The sequence below is a fragment of the Phaseolus vulgaris genome, chromosome 4 (assembly GCF_051622355.1).
Source record: "Phaseolus vulgaris cultivar YP4 chromosome 4, ASM5162235v1, whole genome shotgun sequence".
Taxonomy (NCBI): Eukaryota; Viridiplantae; Streptophyta; class Magnoliopsida; order Fabales; family Fabaceae; genus Phaseolus; species Phaseolus vulgaris.
The window spans coordinates 5,165,212-5,184,486 of record NC_143501.1 but is presented as its reverse complement, the minus strand read 5'-3'; the positions used below and the strand labels follow the sequence as shown (position 1 = coordinate 5,184,486).

Below are 19,275 nucleotides of genomic sequence, written 5' to 3'. Positions count from 1 at the left end.
TCTGAGTGCCCAATATTTTCATACAGTAGTTGACATAAAACCTAGTAACCATAATAATAAGGTTGTATAGGAAAAAACCCTAAAAAGCCTTGCATTTGAGGTGAAAAAGGAGGAACTCCTATGTAACCTGCAGTGGGAACCATAGGGTTGCTTTGTTCAAGAGGATAGGCATAAACTTGATCAGGAAAAGTAGCAGGTGCAGATATGTAACAATAGGGATAAGCATGGACACCACTACTAGGGTTCATAGATGCTGCATAAGGATTCTGCCAAGCTGTTGCTGGAGCTTGTGGCACACTGTGTTCAGGCTTTGAATAGTCTCTACTTTTGTCACCATAATCCTAAAACCAAAATAGTTAACACTAAAATCAAATTCAGCAATCATCATGCAAACATTAAAGGATTAGGTAGGTTTAAGTCTTTTTTTAGGGTTTAGGGTTTATGTAAGTTTTGAGACTGTACAATTTTTTCTGGAGGATTAAGGCGTTTCTCTCAACCCATGTTACAGCTTGGATGGTGATTGAAAACAAGGTTGCATCCAAGGTAAATCTGGAGAGACACGGGATAGGGATTGAAAACAATCTTTGTTGCTTTTGCAGGCAGTTAGAGAAGTCAACAAACCATTTATTCTTAGGATGTAGAGTTGCTTGGCAAATTTGGAATCTTTGTTATGACTGGTTAGGAGTGAGTTCGGCCAATCATAACATCCCTGGGTCACATTTTAAACATTTCAAAATCTTAAATGCACCTACTTCAGTTATTCTTATTATGGGTAATGTTTGGATAACATTGGTTAGTGAAATTTGGAGACACATGAATAATTGTTTATTTAAAGGTGATGTGGTTGATCATTCTGAAGTTTTTTCCCTAGCACAGCTTAAGGTTTGGTCCTGGATTGTTTCAAAGATACCGTCAGTGAATTTTTCGTTATTTGACTGGTGTCTAGAATCCTTGGTATGTATGTAGTCAATTTAATGTTCTTTCTTTAGCTGGTAATGTAGGGAAAGGCAGTAGGAGATTCCTTATGATTTTAAATGTGTAGGTGGAAAGGTATTTCTGCTCATTTTTGCTCTGTATGAGGGTTGGATCACCCCTTAAGTGGGCTGATTTAATTTAGTTGTTTCTTGTTGAAAAAAAAAAAGTCTTTCTTTTTTAACTTGTTTTGTGAATTTTTGGGGTTTTTTCTCAAAATTTAATTCCATGTTGCATTACTTGTATAAATTTAGTTTACCAATGAATTTTATGTGGGTGTTTGGACAAGTGTATATGTGAGTACTTTTAGAATACTTAGTTTTTGATACTTGGTGTTTTATACTTAGTGTCTACCTATAATATATACAATCTTGTGTTCTATATCTAAGTAAAATTTGATATGTTGGTATACTTTGGTTGTTGTTAAGGGTGAGTTCATGTGTAGGTGATATTCTTAAATTTTGGGTTAGTCGACGACTTTTATTAAAAGATTGATTTAGATTAGGACATAAAAATTTATAAATTTTTTTATATAAGGATTGAGTCACCCTGAAAAATCCATATTAAAAGAAAGTTTCAAGTGTGATAAAAATAAAAGAAATTCTAATAAAGAAAAATGTATTGTTTATAAGATTAAGTTTTCTCATACCTTTACATTGACATCATCGTGACGAGAGTATGTCAAATGAATCTTAGAATAGCCACCAGCATATATACAGCGACCCTCCAGAGTATTTTTCGCAGCTTTTGCTGTCGCCACATCTGAAATCAAAAGCATACAACCTCAAAAATTATGTACTGTCAAACAAACCAATGCATGATTATCCTAAGAAAACAAATTACAATTTCACTATATTCTATGTTAACCATGATGTCTCAGGTTACAACATTCTGATCAGCAACAGTAATGTTTAGTTTATCTTATATAATAATAATAAACTTTATAAAACAATAGTAATACATATATTGAGGATCATTTAAGCTTGTGATATAAGATGGGATGACTAGTTACTTATCCTTCTTGATTTTAAAAGTTTTTTGTTTTTGCTTTTCTGTTGTTGCTTATATGTAATGGTGGTCAACAAAAGTGTTTGCATGTTGTTGGATAAATGATGATGATGAAGGGTTTTTTTTATGTATTTAAAAAAAAAATTATTCAATAGAAACTAATTTTAGAGAAAAAAATAATTAGTTTGCTATATTAATAAAATTATATACTATTTTAGAGATTAAAAATGTTATTGGTATCTAAATTAATTTTTATTATTGATAAATAATTTCTGAATTGGTATCTAATTAGATATAAAGATTTTAGATATCAACCTTAGAATCTAAATAATTAGTTGTTAAAATTTGGTAACTAATTAAATATCAATTTAAAAACTATTTATCAATAATAGAAACTAATTTAGATATCAATATTATTTTAGTTTCTAAAACAATATCTAATTTAGTTACTATAGAAATTAATATTTCTTTTTCTAAAATTTGTTTCTATTTAATGATTTTCTAGTAGTGTTGGTAGATATAAATTTGGTTGGTCATTGATGATTTCAAGAATTATACACATACATAACTAATTTTTGTAATAAAGTTGAAATATTCTTCAAATATCCAACATTAATACATTCTTTCGATAATAAAAAAGAAGTAATAAAAATATTAATAAGAGTAAAAGGAACTAACCCCTAAGATTTATTTTAATTTAGAATAAGAAAAAGTTCTCCAATCTTTAGATTAAATAAGAATTAATTTTCATCCTTTGACAAGAAACCATCTTCCATACTCAACATTAGAGTATAAGGAAAACCATATTCACACTCCAAGAATTTTAAAACCCACTGATAAAAACTACACATAAAAGAAAGAAAATAAGGGAATACTTTCGAAATTATAAATAAATATTAAAAATGAAGTATAGAATCTCTCAAGAGCTCAGAGAATTAGGATTGATACCATAGTACTGAATTAGTGCATGAGTTCGAGTGTTCTTTTTAAATATATAAATTTTGTGCACTGTTCCAATTTCAGAGAACACCTGCAACATATACTGCATTAGTAGAAAGATAATGAATCTCTTACAAAAATTACAATTTGAAAGAGATTGAGGAACACAAACCCACCCCATGAAGAACATCTAGAGTGACATCTTGGAGCATGTTTTCAAATGAAGCTAAAAGAACATGATTGTCAGCAGTTCTAGGTATTGGCTGAACATCATAAATCATTAGCACATATGATCAAACAAAGAGAACATAAATTCATCAGAGAAAAGTAGTAAGAAAAATGTACCTGTAATGCCCTAGCAATAGTAGCCTCATTAACAGGAAGCGTAGCATTTGTGTAGTCCCTGTTAAGTCATAAAAAATGTATTAATATAACCAAGCAACAACATAGAAAAGTATCTAAAGATCTTTTAGATTATATTTGAATTTTGAAATTTTAGTGCAAACATGAAAACAATGCCATGCAAGAAATTTTACATAAGTTTTAACAGCACTAAGTCAGCTCTTTAAGAGTGTTAGAAAAGTGTTTTTTTTATCAGCAATAACAAGTATATAAATGCGAACCACTTCAGGAGTGCATCAACCCTTATACAAGAGATACATAATCCAACATCTAACAGGAACCACCAAACCAACAAGTAAAGCATTGTCCATACTAATCAACCTAAAATACCTCAAACGATCAATTGCATACATTCCAGAGGTTCCAAACACCAACTGGAAAAAAGAATCGAAGCAGAGCAAGATTTTACTGACATCCAAGACCAAACATTTGTTTGCATCAAAGTACAAACTTCAGACGTGTAAACCACACCCCTATTGAAAATGATAGAATTTCTGTGAATCCAAATTTCCCCTACAACCCCAACCCAAATTGTACGATACACGTCATTAATCGAATCAGAGGACGTGTTCATCCTGAATTGAGCAAAGTTTGACATGAGGATATGTTATGTGTATAGAATCTGATAACCCAAATTGTTTTTGATCGTCGCACAAGGTTTAGCGGGTCTAGTAAAAGAAGCGACAAGGAAAAATTTGCTCTCGGGAATTAAAGTTGGGGGGAAAAAGGTGGAAGTGAACTTACTCCAATTCGCTGATGACACCCTTTTCGTCTGTGAATCTAACGTTCAAAATTTCATATGCATTAAGGCTATCTTGAGATGTTTCGAATTAAGCTCTGGTCTTAGAGTCAATTACCATAAAAGCAAAATTGGTGCAATTGGGGTAGGTAGGTATGAGATGAATGTGTACTCGGAAATACTTCATTGCAGTCTAATGAATATACCCTTTACATATTTAGGCCTACCTATAGGAGGTAATCCATCTAGATGCTCATTTTGGGAGCCTGTGCTTTTAAAGATTAGAAAGAAACTATCAGTGTGGAAGGGGAGGAACCTGTCTTTTGCAGGCAGAGTATGTCTTATAAAATCTGTCATCAGTGCCATACCACTCTTCTTCCTATCCTTTTTCAAAGCACCGATTGGAGTGTGCAAGGAGATAACCAAACTACAAAGAACTTTCTTGTGGGGTTGGGGAGCGGAAGGGAGGAAAATTGCTTGGACAAGTTGGGAAAATGTTTGTAAGGCAAAAGAGGAGGGAGGTCTAGGTATTAGAAACATTGAGTTGTTCAATAAGGCACTCCTGGCAAAATGGCTATGGAGATTGGGATTTCAAGAGTCTGGACTCTGGAAGGATGTTCTAGAATCAAAGTATGGTCAGTGGGGAACGACAATATCACATGCACCAAATCGAAAGGGGTATACATCTAGATGGTGGAGTGATCTAGCCAAGGCTAGTCTTTCTGACCAAGGGGTCAATTGGTTCAATCAAAATTTGGGTTGGAAAGTGGGTTCTGGGGAGAAGATCAAATTTTGGGAGGACGAGTGGTTAACCAATGGCCAACTCAAAACAAGATATGAGAGGTTATATAATAACTCGGAGCTCAAAGACAAGTATATTGGTAGTTGTGGAAGCTGGTCTATGGAAGGGTGGGAGTGGAATTTCAGTTGGAGAAGAGATTGGTTTGAATGGGAGAAAAGCATGGTAGAGGACTTCATGGCAATTATATCTCAAGTCACACTATGACAAGAGGTTGAAGACATACGAATTTGGATCGATCCTCCGTTATATACATTCACAGTGAAATCAGCATATAACAGGTTAGTAAAGCATGATACAGGGGGGGTTTTGAAGGTGTTCGAAATACTTTGGAATTTAAAGGTCATGCCATCAGCTAAGTTTTTTGTGTGGAGGGCATTATCGGATAGATTAGCAACAAAACAGAATTTCCAAAGAAGGGGCGTGATATTGGGGGATATACTATGTGTGTTTTGTGGAAAAGAGGAAGAGACATGTTCACATATCCTTGTTTCATGTGAAGAATCAATTAAGTATGGAACATGTGCTCTAGTTGGATGGGAGTAAGTTCGGTGAACTATAATGTATTGAATCATCATTTTGAACAATTTCCTGGCATATGTTCTAATCAAGAAGGTAATAGGTTATGGAAAGGTCTTTGGGTATCAGTTGCTCGGTGTATATGGAAGCATAGAAATAGGATTATCTTCATCCAAGCTAAGTTAGATGTGGAGGAAATTTTAACTTTAGCACAAGTACAATCATGGATTTGGATGAAACACAAAGAAAGGAAAGTCACTTTTTCATTTTCCGATTGGATTTTATCTCCTATAACATGCATCAATATGATTATTAGATAATGCTTTATACTGTTTTTAATATCATGCATGTTGGTTGGCTGCTGCAACATTTTTAAAATTAAATTGCTTAAGATCCATGGGTTGGACTGGTTTTGTATATCTAAGTTTTGATGAGGTGGGGAAGGTGTTTTCTCTCTCATTACTGTAGAAAATAGGGAGGATATCTGATAAAATCAGCAGATACTTCTTTCATGAAGCCGCGTGGAAGGTGTTTTCTTGGTGCAGGAGCTACCCTGGGAGTTTTGAATCTTGGAAACCAAAGCTGGTTTGTGCAGCAACTACTGAATTTGAACCTGTCTGGAACTTTGGCACCAGAGATCGTCAACTTATCTTACTTGGAAATACTGGACTTTATGTGGAATGACATAAGTGAGAGTATACCGAAGGAGATTGGCAATATCAAAACTTTGAAACTCTTACTTCTGAGTGAAAATAAACTAACTAGGGATCTCCCTGAAGAGCTTGGCCATCTTCCAGTGCTGGACAGAATACAAATTGATGAGAACAATATTACAGGATCCATACCACTATCATTTGCAAACTTAAACAACACAAAACACTTCCACATGAATAACAAGTTGCCTAGTGGACGGTTGGATGCTGAGGAGTTCGGTGTGCAGACGCTGTCATGTGCAACTCTCTACTGTTTGGTATGCTGGAATTGGATGTGGGGACATGCTTATTTCACTCCATTCAGTTTTGAAGCCACTGTTTTTGCGCTTTTCTGATTGATCTAAGACATGTGCTGGTTTCTAGTAGCCTGCAGGTTGTTTTTACTGCATAAATGGTTGTGTGAGTCTAGTAGGTGTTCTATGGTGATCAAGAACCAAAAGCTTCTGTTGTATGGAGCTTTTGACTATTGTATACGGGTTGGGACACCCCTGAAGTGTCCCATTTTTAATTTTATTTTTATTTATTCTTTGCTGAAAAAAAAAATCTGATAACAACTTTATTTTTTTGGTTGTCACTCTGTGTGAGGTGATGTTGGTAAGGTTAAGTTTTTTTTTTTTTGGATGAATGTCAATATAAGTGATAACGATTATGGCATGATCAGCCACGGATTAGAAGAAAAAAATATTTTGAACGATTGAAATCAAGAATAAATTATCAAAGCTAAAAGTCGTGCTTACAACTACATATAGTGATTACAGTTGTAAAAGGTAGTTGTGGTTTTTTAAAATTCAAATAGTTTCCATAAATAAAGGAGATAAAATTATATTAAGAACATCTAAATAGTCTGTATATTAACTCTTTCATATAATTAGGAAAACATACCCAGATGCAAAATAAAATTTCTTGTTCAACTAGTTTCCATAACAAGAAAAGTAATTTTACAATTTATGATAACTAATTCCTTTTCAGGAACTCCTCCAATGGTATTGACATTCACAACTATAATAGATTCTGGTGAGAATTATTTTAGGTGAAGCGTTAAGACTATAGAACATAGGAAAAGAAATTAGTTTTACGCATATAGGGAATGAAGATGACATAACTAAAAAAATAAAACAGATGGAGTAAAGGGATAAGGGTAAGAACTTAGGAAGAGAATAAAGGAGTAGATATGAAAGATATGAGAGTATAGGGAAGAAATATTGCTTGGGTAAAGTGGGAAATCATTTCTAAGAGCAAAGATATCATGGATGAGGGTGGTTTAGGTGTCAAGGGTTTGAGATGTTTCAACATGGCTCTCTAGACAAATGGAAGTAGTCTCCATCTATTTAACTCTAAGGTTGTGAATGAGTCTAAATAATTGTAAGGATAACACAAAGAAATCGAGGTGATGGAGGAATCTTAGGTATCTAGAAAAGGAGAAAAAGAAAAATTTGTTTGATGGTAATATTACCTAGAAAAGTGCACACTATAAGAAAATCATGAAATAAAAATTAATTTTAGAGACAAAAAATAATTAGTTGTTATAATGACTAAATTAGAGACCATTTTAAAAACTGGAAAAAAAATTGGTTTATATTATTGTTAAATAGTTTCTAAATTGGTATCTAATTAGCTACCAATGTTTTAACTACTAATTATTTATATTCTAAATTTGGTAGCAAAAACCTTGGTAGCTAATTAGATACCAATTTAGAAACCATTAAACAATAATAGAAACTAATTTAGAAACCAAAAGTTTTTTAGTTTCTAAAATGATCTCTAATTTAATCAGTATAACAACTAATTTTTTTTGTTTCTAAAATTGGTTTCTATTTCATGATTTTCTTGTAGTGGGAATAGGAAACCAAATTCTATTTTGGGAAGACATATGGTTAGGAGAAACTCTATTATAAGGGACAAATATCCTAGAGGTTACTCTAATTCAAATAAAAAGGGTGTAAAAGAAGTGAAGGTTGTAGAATGGCATGAAATAAGTGGAAGTGGAACATGGAGAAGGAAATGGTTTGAATCGGATAAATCAATATTATAAGATTTCATGCAACTGATTGAGGATGCTCAATGCAAAGCAATAAGGAGGGTGAATGGGTTTGGAAAGCAAAGGGAAAACTAGAGTATATCATGAGGTTTGCATATATGAGGGTTGTACGGATTTTATAGTGGTAGATTTGTTTGTCTCTCTATTTGTTGGTTTGGGATACCAGTGATTTGTCTCATATTTTTTAGGTATGTATAAGGGTTGAACCATCCCTTAAGTGGTTCCTGTTATTCAATCTGATAAAAAAAATAAGTTACTGGAGAGGATGAGGTCATGTATGGGAAATTATGGAAAATCAATGATTTGCCCACAACTATGTTTTGTGCATGGAGAGTCCTACATATGACAATTTATACCATAGAGAAATATAGTTGAGTAGTAGAAGGTACATAATGTGTGAGACATATGATGAATCTATAAGCCATATGAAATCATGAAATTATTCAAGATAATAAGAAATTAAACATCCTCTTAAAGATAAGAAAAGTTATGATAGTTTTCTTTAATGTCCATTATTACCTGCTACGATTAGACTGGAACTTAATATTAAGTTCTCGATGCCCTGAGTATGCAATGCGAAACTTACAATCACTAATATGCTCTGGAAGTAAGGATCTGGATACAAAAGTATAAGCAAATCAGCAAAATTAAGATTTATCTAACAGCTAATCACCAAAATTAATTAACCATGAAGGTGAAGAACAAATTAAAGATGAAATATAAAAGCATTTCTTGCCTAGGTATGTTTTTTCCATCCAATGCTTCCTTAGCAGAAGTAGCAGATTCACTATCAGCATATTGAATCAAAGCCTGCAAAAAAATAATAATAAATAAATATATATATATATATATATATATATATAATTAATGATAGTTTCCATGAATCTCTATGTATTATTAACTCTTTTATGTATATTGAAAAATGTATTTACATGTGACAGAGATTCATTGAAAGAAGCTCATATCACTAATTCAACTACCTGGAAACCTGAGTTCTTTTCAAATGTTGAAATTTTTTGCACCAAACCATATTCAGAAAAGACCTGAATAAAGAATTAAAAAAAAAGTATTATAACCCCAATTAAGACACATACATTAAAAGAAAAAGAAAATGGTATACAATAACAAAGTAGAAAAGTTAAGTAGCACACTAGCTCAAAGGAGACAAATGATCCAAAAAAAAAAAGGTGGTAAGACATATATGTCATTTTCTTGAGAATTATCTATCTAAAAGTAAAATAAAAATTATAACAAAGTATTTTGGCTAAAAAAATATGTTTAGAGACTATGAGTCTATGGCAAATAGGGAACATGTTGTATGTTACATTCTTACGAGATAATGATCATGGTAAAAAAAATAGTTGAGATGAAAGGGATATGATGGAGATTAACAAGGTGAAACCTTGAAAGTAAATTTATCCAAACATAACATAAATTTATGTAGTTCATGATAAGTAAATTTCATTATTTAGAGCTAAATCTATAGCAGCCCAAATCAAGCAACATGAAGAAGAGACTATGAAGAATGAGATAGTTATCTCATGTCTATTTTTTTTCATGTGAGATTTTTACCAACATTATGCATTTGGAAACACCCAACCGAATAAGAAATGAACGGAAGAAAATATATGTAGGTGATGAAAGGGTAAAGAACATCAAACTTTTGACTTTTAAAAGAGAATTTGAAATGTTGAAAATGAGGGAGAATAAGTTATCAAGGAGTAAACTTTAAAATCACCCCATTTAGTGAATCAATAAAATGGTAAAAGATAGAAAATTGTAGAAAATTTGTTGATTAACCTAGCCAGGGAGGTTGAAGTTAATTGAATATAATTTAAATAGTAATTTTCCTCCTTCTATACATCCAAAGGAAAAACCCATTTGTCCAAAAGTTTTTGGTATAAAGTAAAGTCTTAAACTTAGTGTAACAATTGTAAGAAGTGGGAACATAGAACACTTGGAAATGAAAAAGTTGTTGAGGCATAAGGGAAATGTAGCACTTTTGTTCACACTAGCAAATTTTGTAAATTTATTCATGATAATTTGTTTATTTCATTTTTGAAAAAAAAAATAGTTTATCGAAAATTGAAAGAAGATATTTACTCTATTTTAAAAATAATGGTTGTTATAATTTTAAATTGTGATCATTTTGAAGTTATTAAGGTTAAAGTGTGTGATAAATGGATTTTAAATTAGTTTGAATCAAGTGAATAAATAAACACTTATTTCCAAACATTTTATTTTATTTTATTTTTATTTTTTATCAGCAATGAATATATAAAATAAAATAAATGAAACACTTTAGGGGTGTTCCAACCCTTATACTTAGATTATCTCTACAAATACAATCCACCAAAAATCAACCAACACACATTAAATCTTAAACCTTAAACCCTAAACTTATTTCCAAACATGATTATTTCATGTTATGGCATAAAAGATAAGATCAGTTTTTTATTAGTGTATTAAAAAACTAGGTTCAAAAAAAGTATTCATGTTTAAAAATAAGTAAGAAAGGATTATGATAGTCTACTGAATCTAATTCTCCAATGCTCAAAATCAAGTCTTTAACCAAAATTTATGAAAAGTGTAACATTTGTCGTTGATGAACCTTCTTTGTTTTGAGGAAACTTTCACGCAAATAGAATAAAATGAAGTAAAGAAAGAAGATTTGATATGATTAACAAAAATGGGACTTGGAAATTCACTTTAAAGTTTAATGACAAACATTTGATTGGTGCAAATTATAGAACTAAGTTATATCCTTATGATTATATTCACAAACATAAAGCAAGACTTGTTTTTAAGAATTTTCACTAATGAGTGGAGTTAACTATGGTAATATATTTATGTCTATTTTTAAGAATAAAACAATTAATTTAACTATTATTCATCAATTCAATATGGATAGAAATCTTTGACTTGGATATTCTATCAAAATTATTAAATGGTGATTTGGAGAAAAAAGAAGTTATGTTTAATAATATGTTGGCTTTATTGTTATATGTTACAAAGGAAATACTTATTGGCTTCACAAAGTTTTGTATGCGCTAAAACAAAATTCAAGAGTTTGAATGAATAAAATTAATTCACATTGTTGCAAAAATAATTTTAGGAATAGTTAAAAAGTAGTATATTTTTCCTATGAAAGATTTTAGCATTGGGAATAAAATTGGTGTTTCATTTAATGTGGATGCTTTGTTTAATTAGCAATACTAATGAAATTGGTAAAATCAACAAGAATACGTTGTAAGTGTTTTAAATGATAAATCTTGGAGTGATTATAATTTTTGGAAAAGGAAATACTTTAGCTTTGAAGATATAAAAAATATAAAAAGATTGAAGGTTATATTATAGTAATTGGGGTTTGTTTTATTGATTATTCAAATACCACAATTGGATTTTTATTTTTTTTTCACTAGTGCTTTCATAAAATTCTAAGAAATAATATTTAGTTTTTCATTCTTCAATTGAAGGATAACATAAGTATTTTAAGTTCATAGTTAATTTCCATTTATGCTTACTCATGCATACTTTATATATGCATATTTTTTCCCAACACACCTAGCTAATTTTTTTATTTATTCATCATGTACTACTGGATAGTCGAGAAGACCGACATAGTCGAATGATCGAATGACTCTCTTAATTCAAACACAGTCCGTAAATCCACTGTTAGGAGTGGCAAAGTGAGTCGGTCCGCCTCGCATAGGCCCTCCCCGCATACAAAATGTAGGCAAAGCAGTGTAGAGTCGTAGGTGGAGCGAGTGACGACATTGCAAAGGAGAGTGCGTTGTGCGTTTTTTGGAACAACATAGCTGCATTGGGTTTTGAGTGAAAACCTATTTTTCTTTCACTCAAAGTTGTCACTCATCCACTGGACCATTACTACCAAGTCAATTAATTTTATTTTTATTTTTTCCGAGCAAGCGGGTCAGCCCGCTTGGCTGCTGGCCCACGGGTTATGCGGGGCGGGCTAATGTAGGTCAACGGGTTGAAAAGGTCAGCCCGCCCCGCGTTTTTTACCGCGAGCCGGCCCGCACGGCTCTCCCCGCTTTGCCACCCTTATCCACCGTTAACCATAATTAAGTCAGTTTAATTGTAAAATGGTGATTAAGGCACGATTGGACCCTCTTTTGAACCCACGAGCAGACTCATGATAGCTAAGACCCATTCAAAAGGTATAAATACCAGAGGAGACCCATTTTTCTCTCTTTATTCACTTGCACATTGTACTCGGACTAACTTGATCATCAGAGTGCCTTTGTAGGTTCCTCCCCTTACTCATTTAACAAAAGGAATAACTAATCAGATACCACCGAACCCAAAGGTTGTGAAGATTGTGATGACGGGAAGAAGGATAATGTTTTCCTCTTTCTTTACGAAGTTTTCTTTAAAAAAAAATATGGATTCCTTCCTTAACTTGTGTTGCTTCCTCTATTCCGTCCTCGTTTATAAGCATACATTTGAACATGTTTCTCATCCTTTTCCAATTGATCATTGAGTCCTAGTTATCTTAACCATCAATTGGTTGAAATCTTGAAACCATGTAATATACTAGGATTAAGGTTCCAAGAACCAATGGATAACATTTTATATAGGTGAAATCAAACTCAAATAATCTTTTATAAAACAAACATTCTCTGTTAATAGTAGTTTCTATTGTGTTTTTTTTTTGTAATGACCACCAAGATTGATAAGTCTTGAATTTTTTCTATAAACGGATTAGAACATCCTGAGATGTTTTATTTTATTAATTTTATTCTTTATTGATAAAAAAAATTAGAAATTGAATTAACTAGGAAACTAATTAAAACACAGGACTTACCAAGCTCATGGCATCAATGCTTACATCTCCAGCTTTCACCTCTTCCATGGTTACCAGCAGAATATTTCCTTTGCCAAATCTGCTAATAACAATTTCTGGTCTATCAGAATACTGCACGTAAATATTTCTCCCATGTATCTCAACAGGATCTGGAGACGAAGCATAGTTTGAAACCATTGAAATGGCATCATTTAGATCTTCCTGGTAAAACATTCAAGCTTCACAAGTGAGAAGAGAACCATGATCACTTCAAAAATCAGGTTTTATTAGAAACCATCTTTTCAGTCATTTGTTACAATTATTATATATGATTATTCATAACAGAACATGAATTCATAAATAGAAAAGAGAACAATGAAAAGAGTGAAAGAACTTACAAACTCAGCAAAACCCTGGTTCTTGTTGGGGCCAACGTTGCACAAAAGATTAACAACTTTACCGAAGGGATTACACAGCTCTGTGAGATCCTCATGAGAGCACTGTTCAGGAAGGTTTCGAAAGTGCACCACCTTCGAAGGAGGCACTGTTTCATCGATTCTGAGGGAAGAAAACGCCATGAATGAGCAAAGTGTTGGAAAGGAGAGAGAACTGTGTTTGGGATTCAGAGAAATGTTTGAGAGATAGAGACAAAGATACACTGTATGAACAAAGATGGTGAACTTATTAATTACATTATGTGGGTTGTTTTAATGTACTCATAACGGTTAAGAAAAAAATCATAAATGCTTTTTAATTTAATCTTATTACTTTATTATTGTTTTAGGAAATTCATTAATGCATGTCATATATATAATTTAATTAAAGATATTTCATTATCTGTATGAGTTAAAACTTTCAGTCCAATCATAAAATAGGTAGATTAAGTTGTGTACTTTATTTATATTTAATCTTAATGGCTGAGAAATTCATACGTATATTCAATTCTTTATTTGATTGTTATATTTGGGAATTTATTTAATAATGGTATATATATGTTTTTTTTATAAAAAAAATCTTTATTAACTAATCAAAATAGGTTTTATATTATTTAGGGTTTAGGATTTAAGAAATAAACTAATGGACCTGAAAATGGTAATAGTATAGTTTTTTTGCACTATTATTTGATTATAAATTACGATGCATAAATGATTTTATACATAATTTAAAATTTTTAGAGATTATTCACTTTTATAATAATTACTTTAAATTTTAAAATATTTTTGTTAACATTTATGTGAAAATTTTATACTAACATTGCATGAAAAATAAACTTAAAATTTTATTTAACCGTATGTTCATCTTAATTGTTTTTCAAGATGAATATCAATAGCACGTTTTAGGATAAGAAGTTTTTCCTTAATTTGTATTGATTTATTGAATTGGAAAAAAAATAATCCTCAATTTATAAAATTGCCTATATGATGAAAGTGTATCTCTCTCTAAATTTTATATATATATATATATATATATATATATATATATATATATATATATTGTATTTATAATTTATCTCATTACCATGTCTGTTTTACTTATCTTTGTCATTATTATTTTTCTCAATATTGAATGCGTTTAAATTTATGTTATATTTGTTATTTATTATTATGTGAAATTAAATATTTACTTATTGTCAATATCTCTGAATAATTAATGCATTAGATTATGATATGATATTAAATTAGTTAGTTTATAACGTTCAATGATTTTTTTCTCACTCATTTTTTTAATGTCTTTTCTTTAATTTGTTTCTCTCTTTTTCTTTACAAAATTACTTATTAATTACCGGTTAAATAGTTAATAGATCGGAGTGGAATTAAATTCAACTTTTTAAGAAATATCCTAAATTAACAAAATGAATAAACATTTTAAACCTAGTAATAAAAATATTTGATTTTTCTATTTGTTATGTTATATCACGTGGCATTATATTTAGGGTTAAAATCCACGACTCAACCCATTTTGATACTTCGTATATTCGGTTAAAGGATGACTTATATATACGGCTCCGCGACAACCTACTTGAATGGTAAAAATTATCATAGTGTAAAATATAGGTCTCTTGTAATTGGTCATAACGGACGTATGAGTAAGATCTATAGACGTACGTCAGTGTAATCGGCCATAAGTCGACCTATAGTGTAATCGATCATAAGTCGATTTATGAGTAAGATCAGAAGATCATTATGCCTTTAACACCACTATCCCTATAAACTAGGTAATCATCCTATATTCTCACATATGAATTATGAATCCAAAAAATAAAGTCATGAAACATCGAAAGTAGGAAAAATCTTGCTTAATATCAAGAAAGTCGTTATCCACGTGGTTGAGATTGATGATCTATAAAGGAAGTAAAGAAGAAGGAAAAAAGGAGTTTCTTCTGAGAGTATTAAACACAAGAGAATACTTATCAATGGATCAATTGACACATTATTGGTCTGGAAGGTGATTTTCTTTGGTAAGATCCCAATTAGAACACGGTTACTTTTTAGCATTATTATTCCTACTAATGTGTTATTCTACACTTTTTAAAACTATGTCTCATTCATAAATATTATATCACTACGAGTAAATAAAGTTTTAGCATCATTCAGAAATCAATGCTAATAAGTAAAAGTCGACGTTACTTAATTAATAGAGTCGAGTTTATGTTGTATGTCCGTGCAATTCTAAAATTATAAATATTAATTTTTTAATATCGATATTTGAAAGTATCAACTAAGTTAATACTAATTCATCATTAATTTTTAATTAAAACAGTTTATCATTAGTCAAATCAACATTAAATTAGATATTAAATTTTAAAATAAAAATACATTAGCACAAGTGCTTTGTCTAGTAGGCACAAACAACACATGTGTTCTCTTTGTTTCATGCAGAAGCTTCAATAAAATGATATGAACATATTTTCAAGCTAATGTTTTTTTTTTTTAATATTCTCTATGCTTATTTTGTATTTGCAAAAAAGCTTTTCGTCTTAAGTTAATAAAAAGATATCGAGAGCACATGTCTACATCAAATATATCTTGGAAGACGCATTAAAGTCACTCCACACCATCAACCATCTTGCACAAGCTAAAGTTAAACAAAATACAAAATGGTTGCTTTCTAGGCATGTTTAGCATTGCTAGCTTTTGGAATGTTGCTTGAAGAGGAGAACCATATTTATAGATGCACAAGGGCAAGCGCTAGAAGAATAATACTTTTTCTAAAGACCATTATAAGGGCTACAAAAGATGTACAATGACTTTTTTCTTCTCACGATCCTAATATAGAAAATCTCTTTGAAGAAGGAAGGTTGACGATGAAGAAAGTCTTTCTACAAGAGTGATTGTTTTTCAAATAATATACTTGGTGGTTTAGCCAAGAGTGATTGAGTTTGAAATAATACTCGGATTTAGGTAGGAGTAATTGTGTTCCAAATAATACCTAGTATTTTAGCCAGTAGTGGCTAAGTTCTAATAATACTAAGTCTTAACTGGAACCGGTTCCAAATAATACTCGGTCTTAGCTAGAAATGCTTTTGTCCAAATAATATTATGTGTTAATCTATGAGTGATTGAGGTACAAGTAATACTCAGTGTTACCCAAGAGTGGTTGAAATCCAAATAATACTTATTTGTATCTTATAGTAGTAGTTTGCACAGTGAATCTCAATCAGTTGATTGAGAATTGGACGTAGCCTACATTATCACACGAAATAGTATGAAAAAATCACAACATAGATATTTTTTTCTTTTACCTTTATTTATTATATATTATCATATTGTAGTAACAAAAATGAGAGCTTTACAAATTAAACTTTAGAAAATAATTTATGACAGGTCATTTATCAAGTAAAATTATCATCTAATTGTGTATCATCAAACGATATATTGTGAAAATTTTTAACAATTCAACCCCTTCTTATTTTTTGGCATGCTTTTACATTTGTAATACTTAAATACAAGAGAAACTACTCATGTAATAAGATTAGAGCTTAATTGACAAAAGAGATAAGTATCACTTTTTATATATATATATTTTTAATACTAGTTTATTGTACACCAAGTACTAAACAAAGTTATCCAAGAACAATGAAAAAATTATCCAACTCACACAACGAATCTCATCCATTGAACACAAATGACAATGAATAAAGAATAAACACAAAGATAGAAATTTAAAAGTTGTGTTTTGTATTAAACAAGATAATCATTACGTTATATAGAAATTAATGCATTTCATAGCATAATTTTTTTCATACAACTCAAAACTTCCTTATATATGTGCACAAAAGAATTACACGATAGTTAGAATACAATGAAAAACCATCTCAAGAGAACGAATGAATAAGATGACTGATTTACCAAACAATAAAACTTTGAATCATCAATGATTCCACTACTAGACGATGTGTACAACCATAAAACCAAACTACTACTAGATTATATTTATAACCATGAGACAATATATCATATAAATAGTTTAGTACTTTAAAGAAAAATTTTCTTTATTCTTAATCTTTTAGATTTTTGTCACATTTTATATGATATATTTTCATTTTATTCTTTCCTTTGTTGATTGAGCTTTTACACATGGATTTAGTGTGTTAGTGTAGTAAGTTTCACGTTAGGTCATAATAGGTTTTCAAGAATTACATATTCTTGAGTTTGTTGCATAGTGCTTATGAAAAGTTAGGTATCTAGGGTAATTTTCAAAAATAGTGAAATAATTCATCTTAGGTTGAATCGATTAAAACTAAATGTAGATTTAATGAGAATTGAAACAATATAAAATATTTATGTACTTTATCTCTATCTTTTAGCTCTTCTATCTTTTATATTTTTTTTTCACGCGTGATTAAAAAAATTAAATAAAAGCAAATTGTTTTTCTATTAAAATTTTTTACAGCCTCTTTATCTTTATATACATGACCGTAATAGTCAATAAATATTGAAAACTAATTTGTTTTAAGACGGTGGAAAAATATAAAGAAAATATTATATCTTAAAAAAGATTATGACTCCAAAATTTTGTTTGAATTAAATGAACGAAAGTAAGGGATGAGAAAGAGAAAAAAGAATAGAAAATTAAAGATAAAGTTATTTGAATAATAAAAAATAATGAAAAGTTAAGTATTTTAAATTTTATTGTTAATAATTTTATTTTATTTATTATTTTAATACTTTTATTGAATTATGTATTTTATTAAAATAAAAAATATAAATATTAATTATATAATTGATTATATTAAAAAATAATTAATTGTATCAACATTGATTATTTATAGCATAATCTTTAATCAATTATATCTTTAAATAAAATTATTTACTATAAATTTGTATATAGAAAGTTTAATTGGTAATTTTTTTTTTTAACTTTCTAATTCTTCGATTTTCATATTTTTTTTATTTAGTCATTATTAACTTTCCTCACCTTAAAACAAACCAGACGTAAAAACATATTCTTGTAAACTTTGATTACATACTAATAAGATTATAAAAGAAAAGTTATTAAGAATGTAACATTCCAATATTTTATCTAGAGTAAAGATATAATAATCTTTACGGTAAAAAATATAGAATATATATATATATATATATATATATATATATATATATATATATATATATATATATAAAGAGAGAGATGAAAAATTGGGCCTGCAAAAGGCCCATGGACGTATATCGATTTCTATGTAAGTAAATAAAATAAGATCTTCTATATTGATATCCTCTAGTTATTAAATTATTTTATTTTAATAAGGTAAATTTTGATATATATATATATATAATATATATTTTAAATTATTTATTATTATTATTTTATATGTTTAAGGCATATAATCTATAATTTGAATGTAAACAATATTGAGAAACTAATATAAATTATACAAAAAAGTGGTTAAAAAAGTAACTATATAAAATTAACAAATTTGATCTTATATTTTTTTATTATAAAATTTGAAATATTTTTTTAAAAATTTTATAAAATGCGATAATTTTGGTTTATTCTATATTATTTTATTTTACTTTTAACCGTCCCAAAATTCAAACGTCTAAAATTTCAATTTATTATTTTTAGTTTATAATATTTATTTTAAAATAGATAAGCATGTGTATTTTTTATATATCGTTATAGATTTTTTTTTAATTTTATAAAATAGAAATATGAAATATATACATTGGAGAATGCTTTTATTATAGATTATAGATTTAGAGATTTTATTCATATTATATAATTATCTTTTACTTAAAATGATTAAATATTTTCTTCAACATACAAATGATATCTTGAATTATTTTTATTTTTAGAAAAAATAAACGCAAATAAATCACAAAACCAAAATAAAACTCA

At 29.6% G+C, this 19,275-nt stretch overlaps 1 protein-coding gene across 1 annotated transcript; it reads right to left on the bottom strand.

The window, feature by feature from the left end:
• Positions 1-19: 19 nt before the first annotated feature.
• Positions 20-13,558, bottom strand: LOC137836604 (polypyrimidine tract-binding protein homolog 1). Its single transcript, XM_068645266.2, has 10 exons — positions 13,335-13,558; positions 12,958-13,158; positions 9,110-9,172; positions 8,866-8,939; positions 8,649-8,744; positions 3,265-3,322; positions 3,096-3,182; positions 2,929-3,010; positions 1,622-1,734; positions 20-341 (listed from the first exon to the last, which is right to left on the bottom strand). Exons 1-10 carry the CDS (start codon positions 13,512-13,514, stop codon positions 42-44), a joined length of 1,254 nt encoding a protein of 417 aa, XP_068501367.2. The 5' UTR covers positions 13,515-13,558; the 3' UTR covers positions 20-41.
• Positions 13,559-19,275: the final 5,717 nt, after the last annotated feature.

Bases quoted from the DNA above. Each gene is read 5' to 3' on its own strand.
- LOC137836604 (XM_068645266.2), bottom strand. From the start codon at position 13,514: ATGGCGTTTTCTTCCCTCAGAATCGATGAAACAGTGCCTCCTTCGAAG. The intron at 3,183-3,264 runs GTACATTTTTCT...TATGATGTTCAG, and splicing joins CTATTGCTAGGGCATTACAG to CCAATACCTAGAACTGCTGA. The intron at 342-1,621 runs GTATGAGAAAAC...TTTTGGTTTTAG, and splicing joins ACGATGATGTCAATGTAAAG to GATTATGGTGACAAAAGTAG.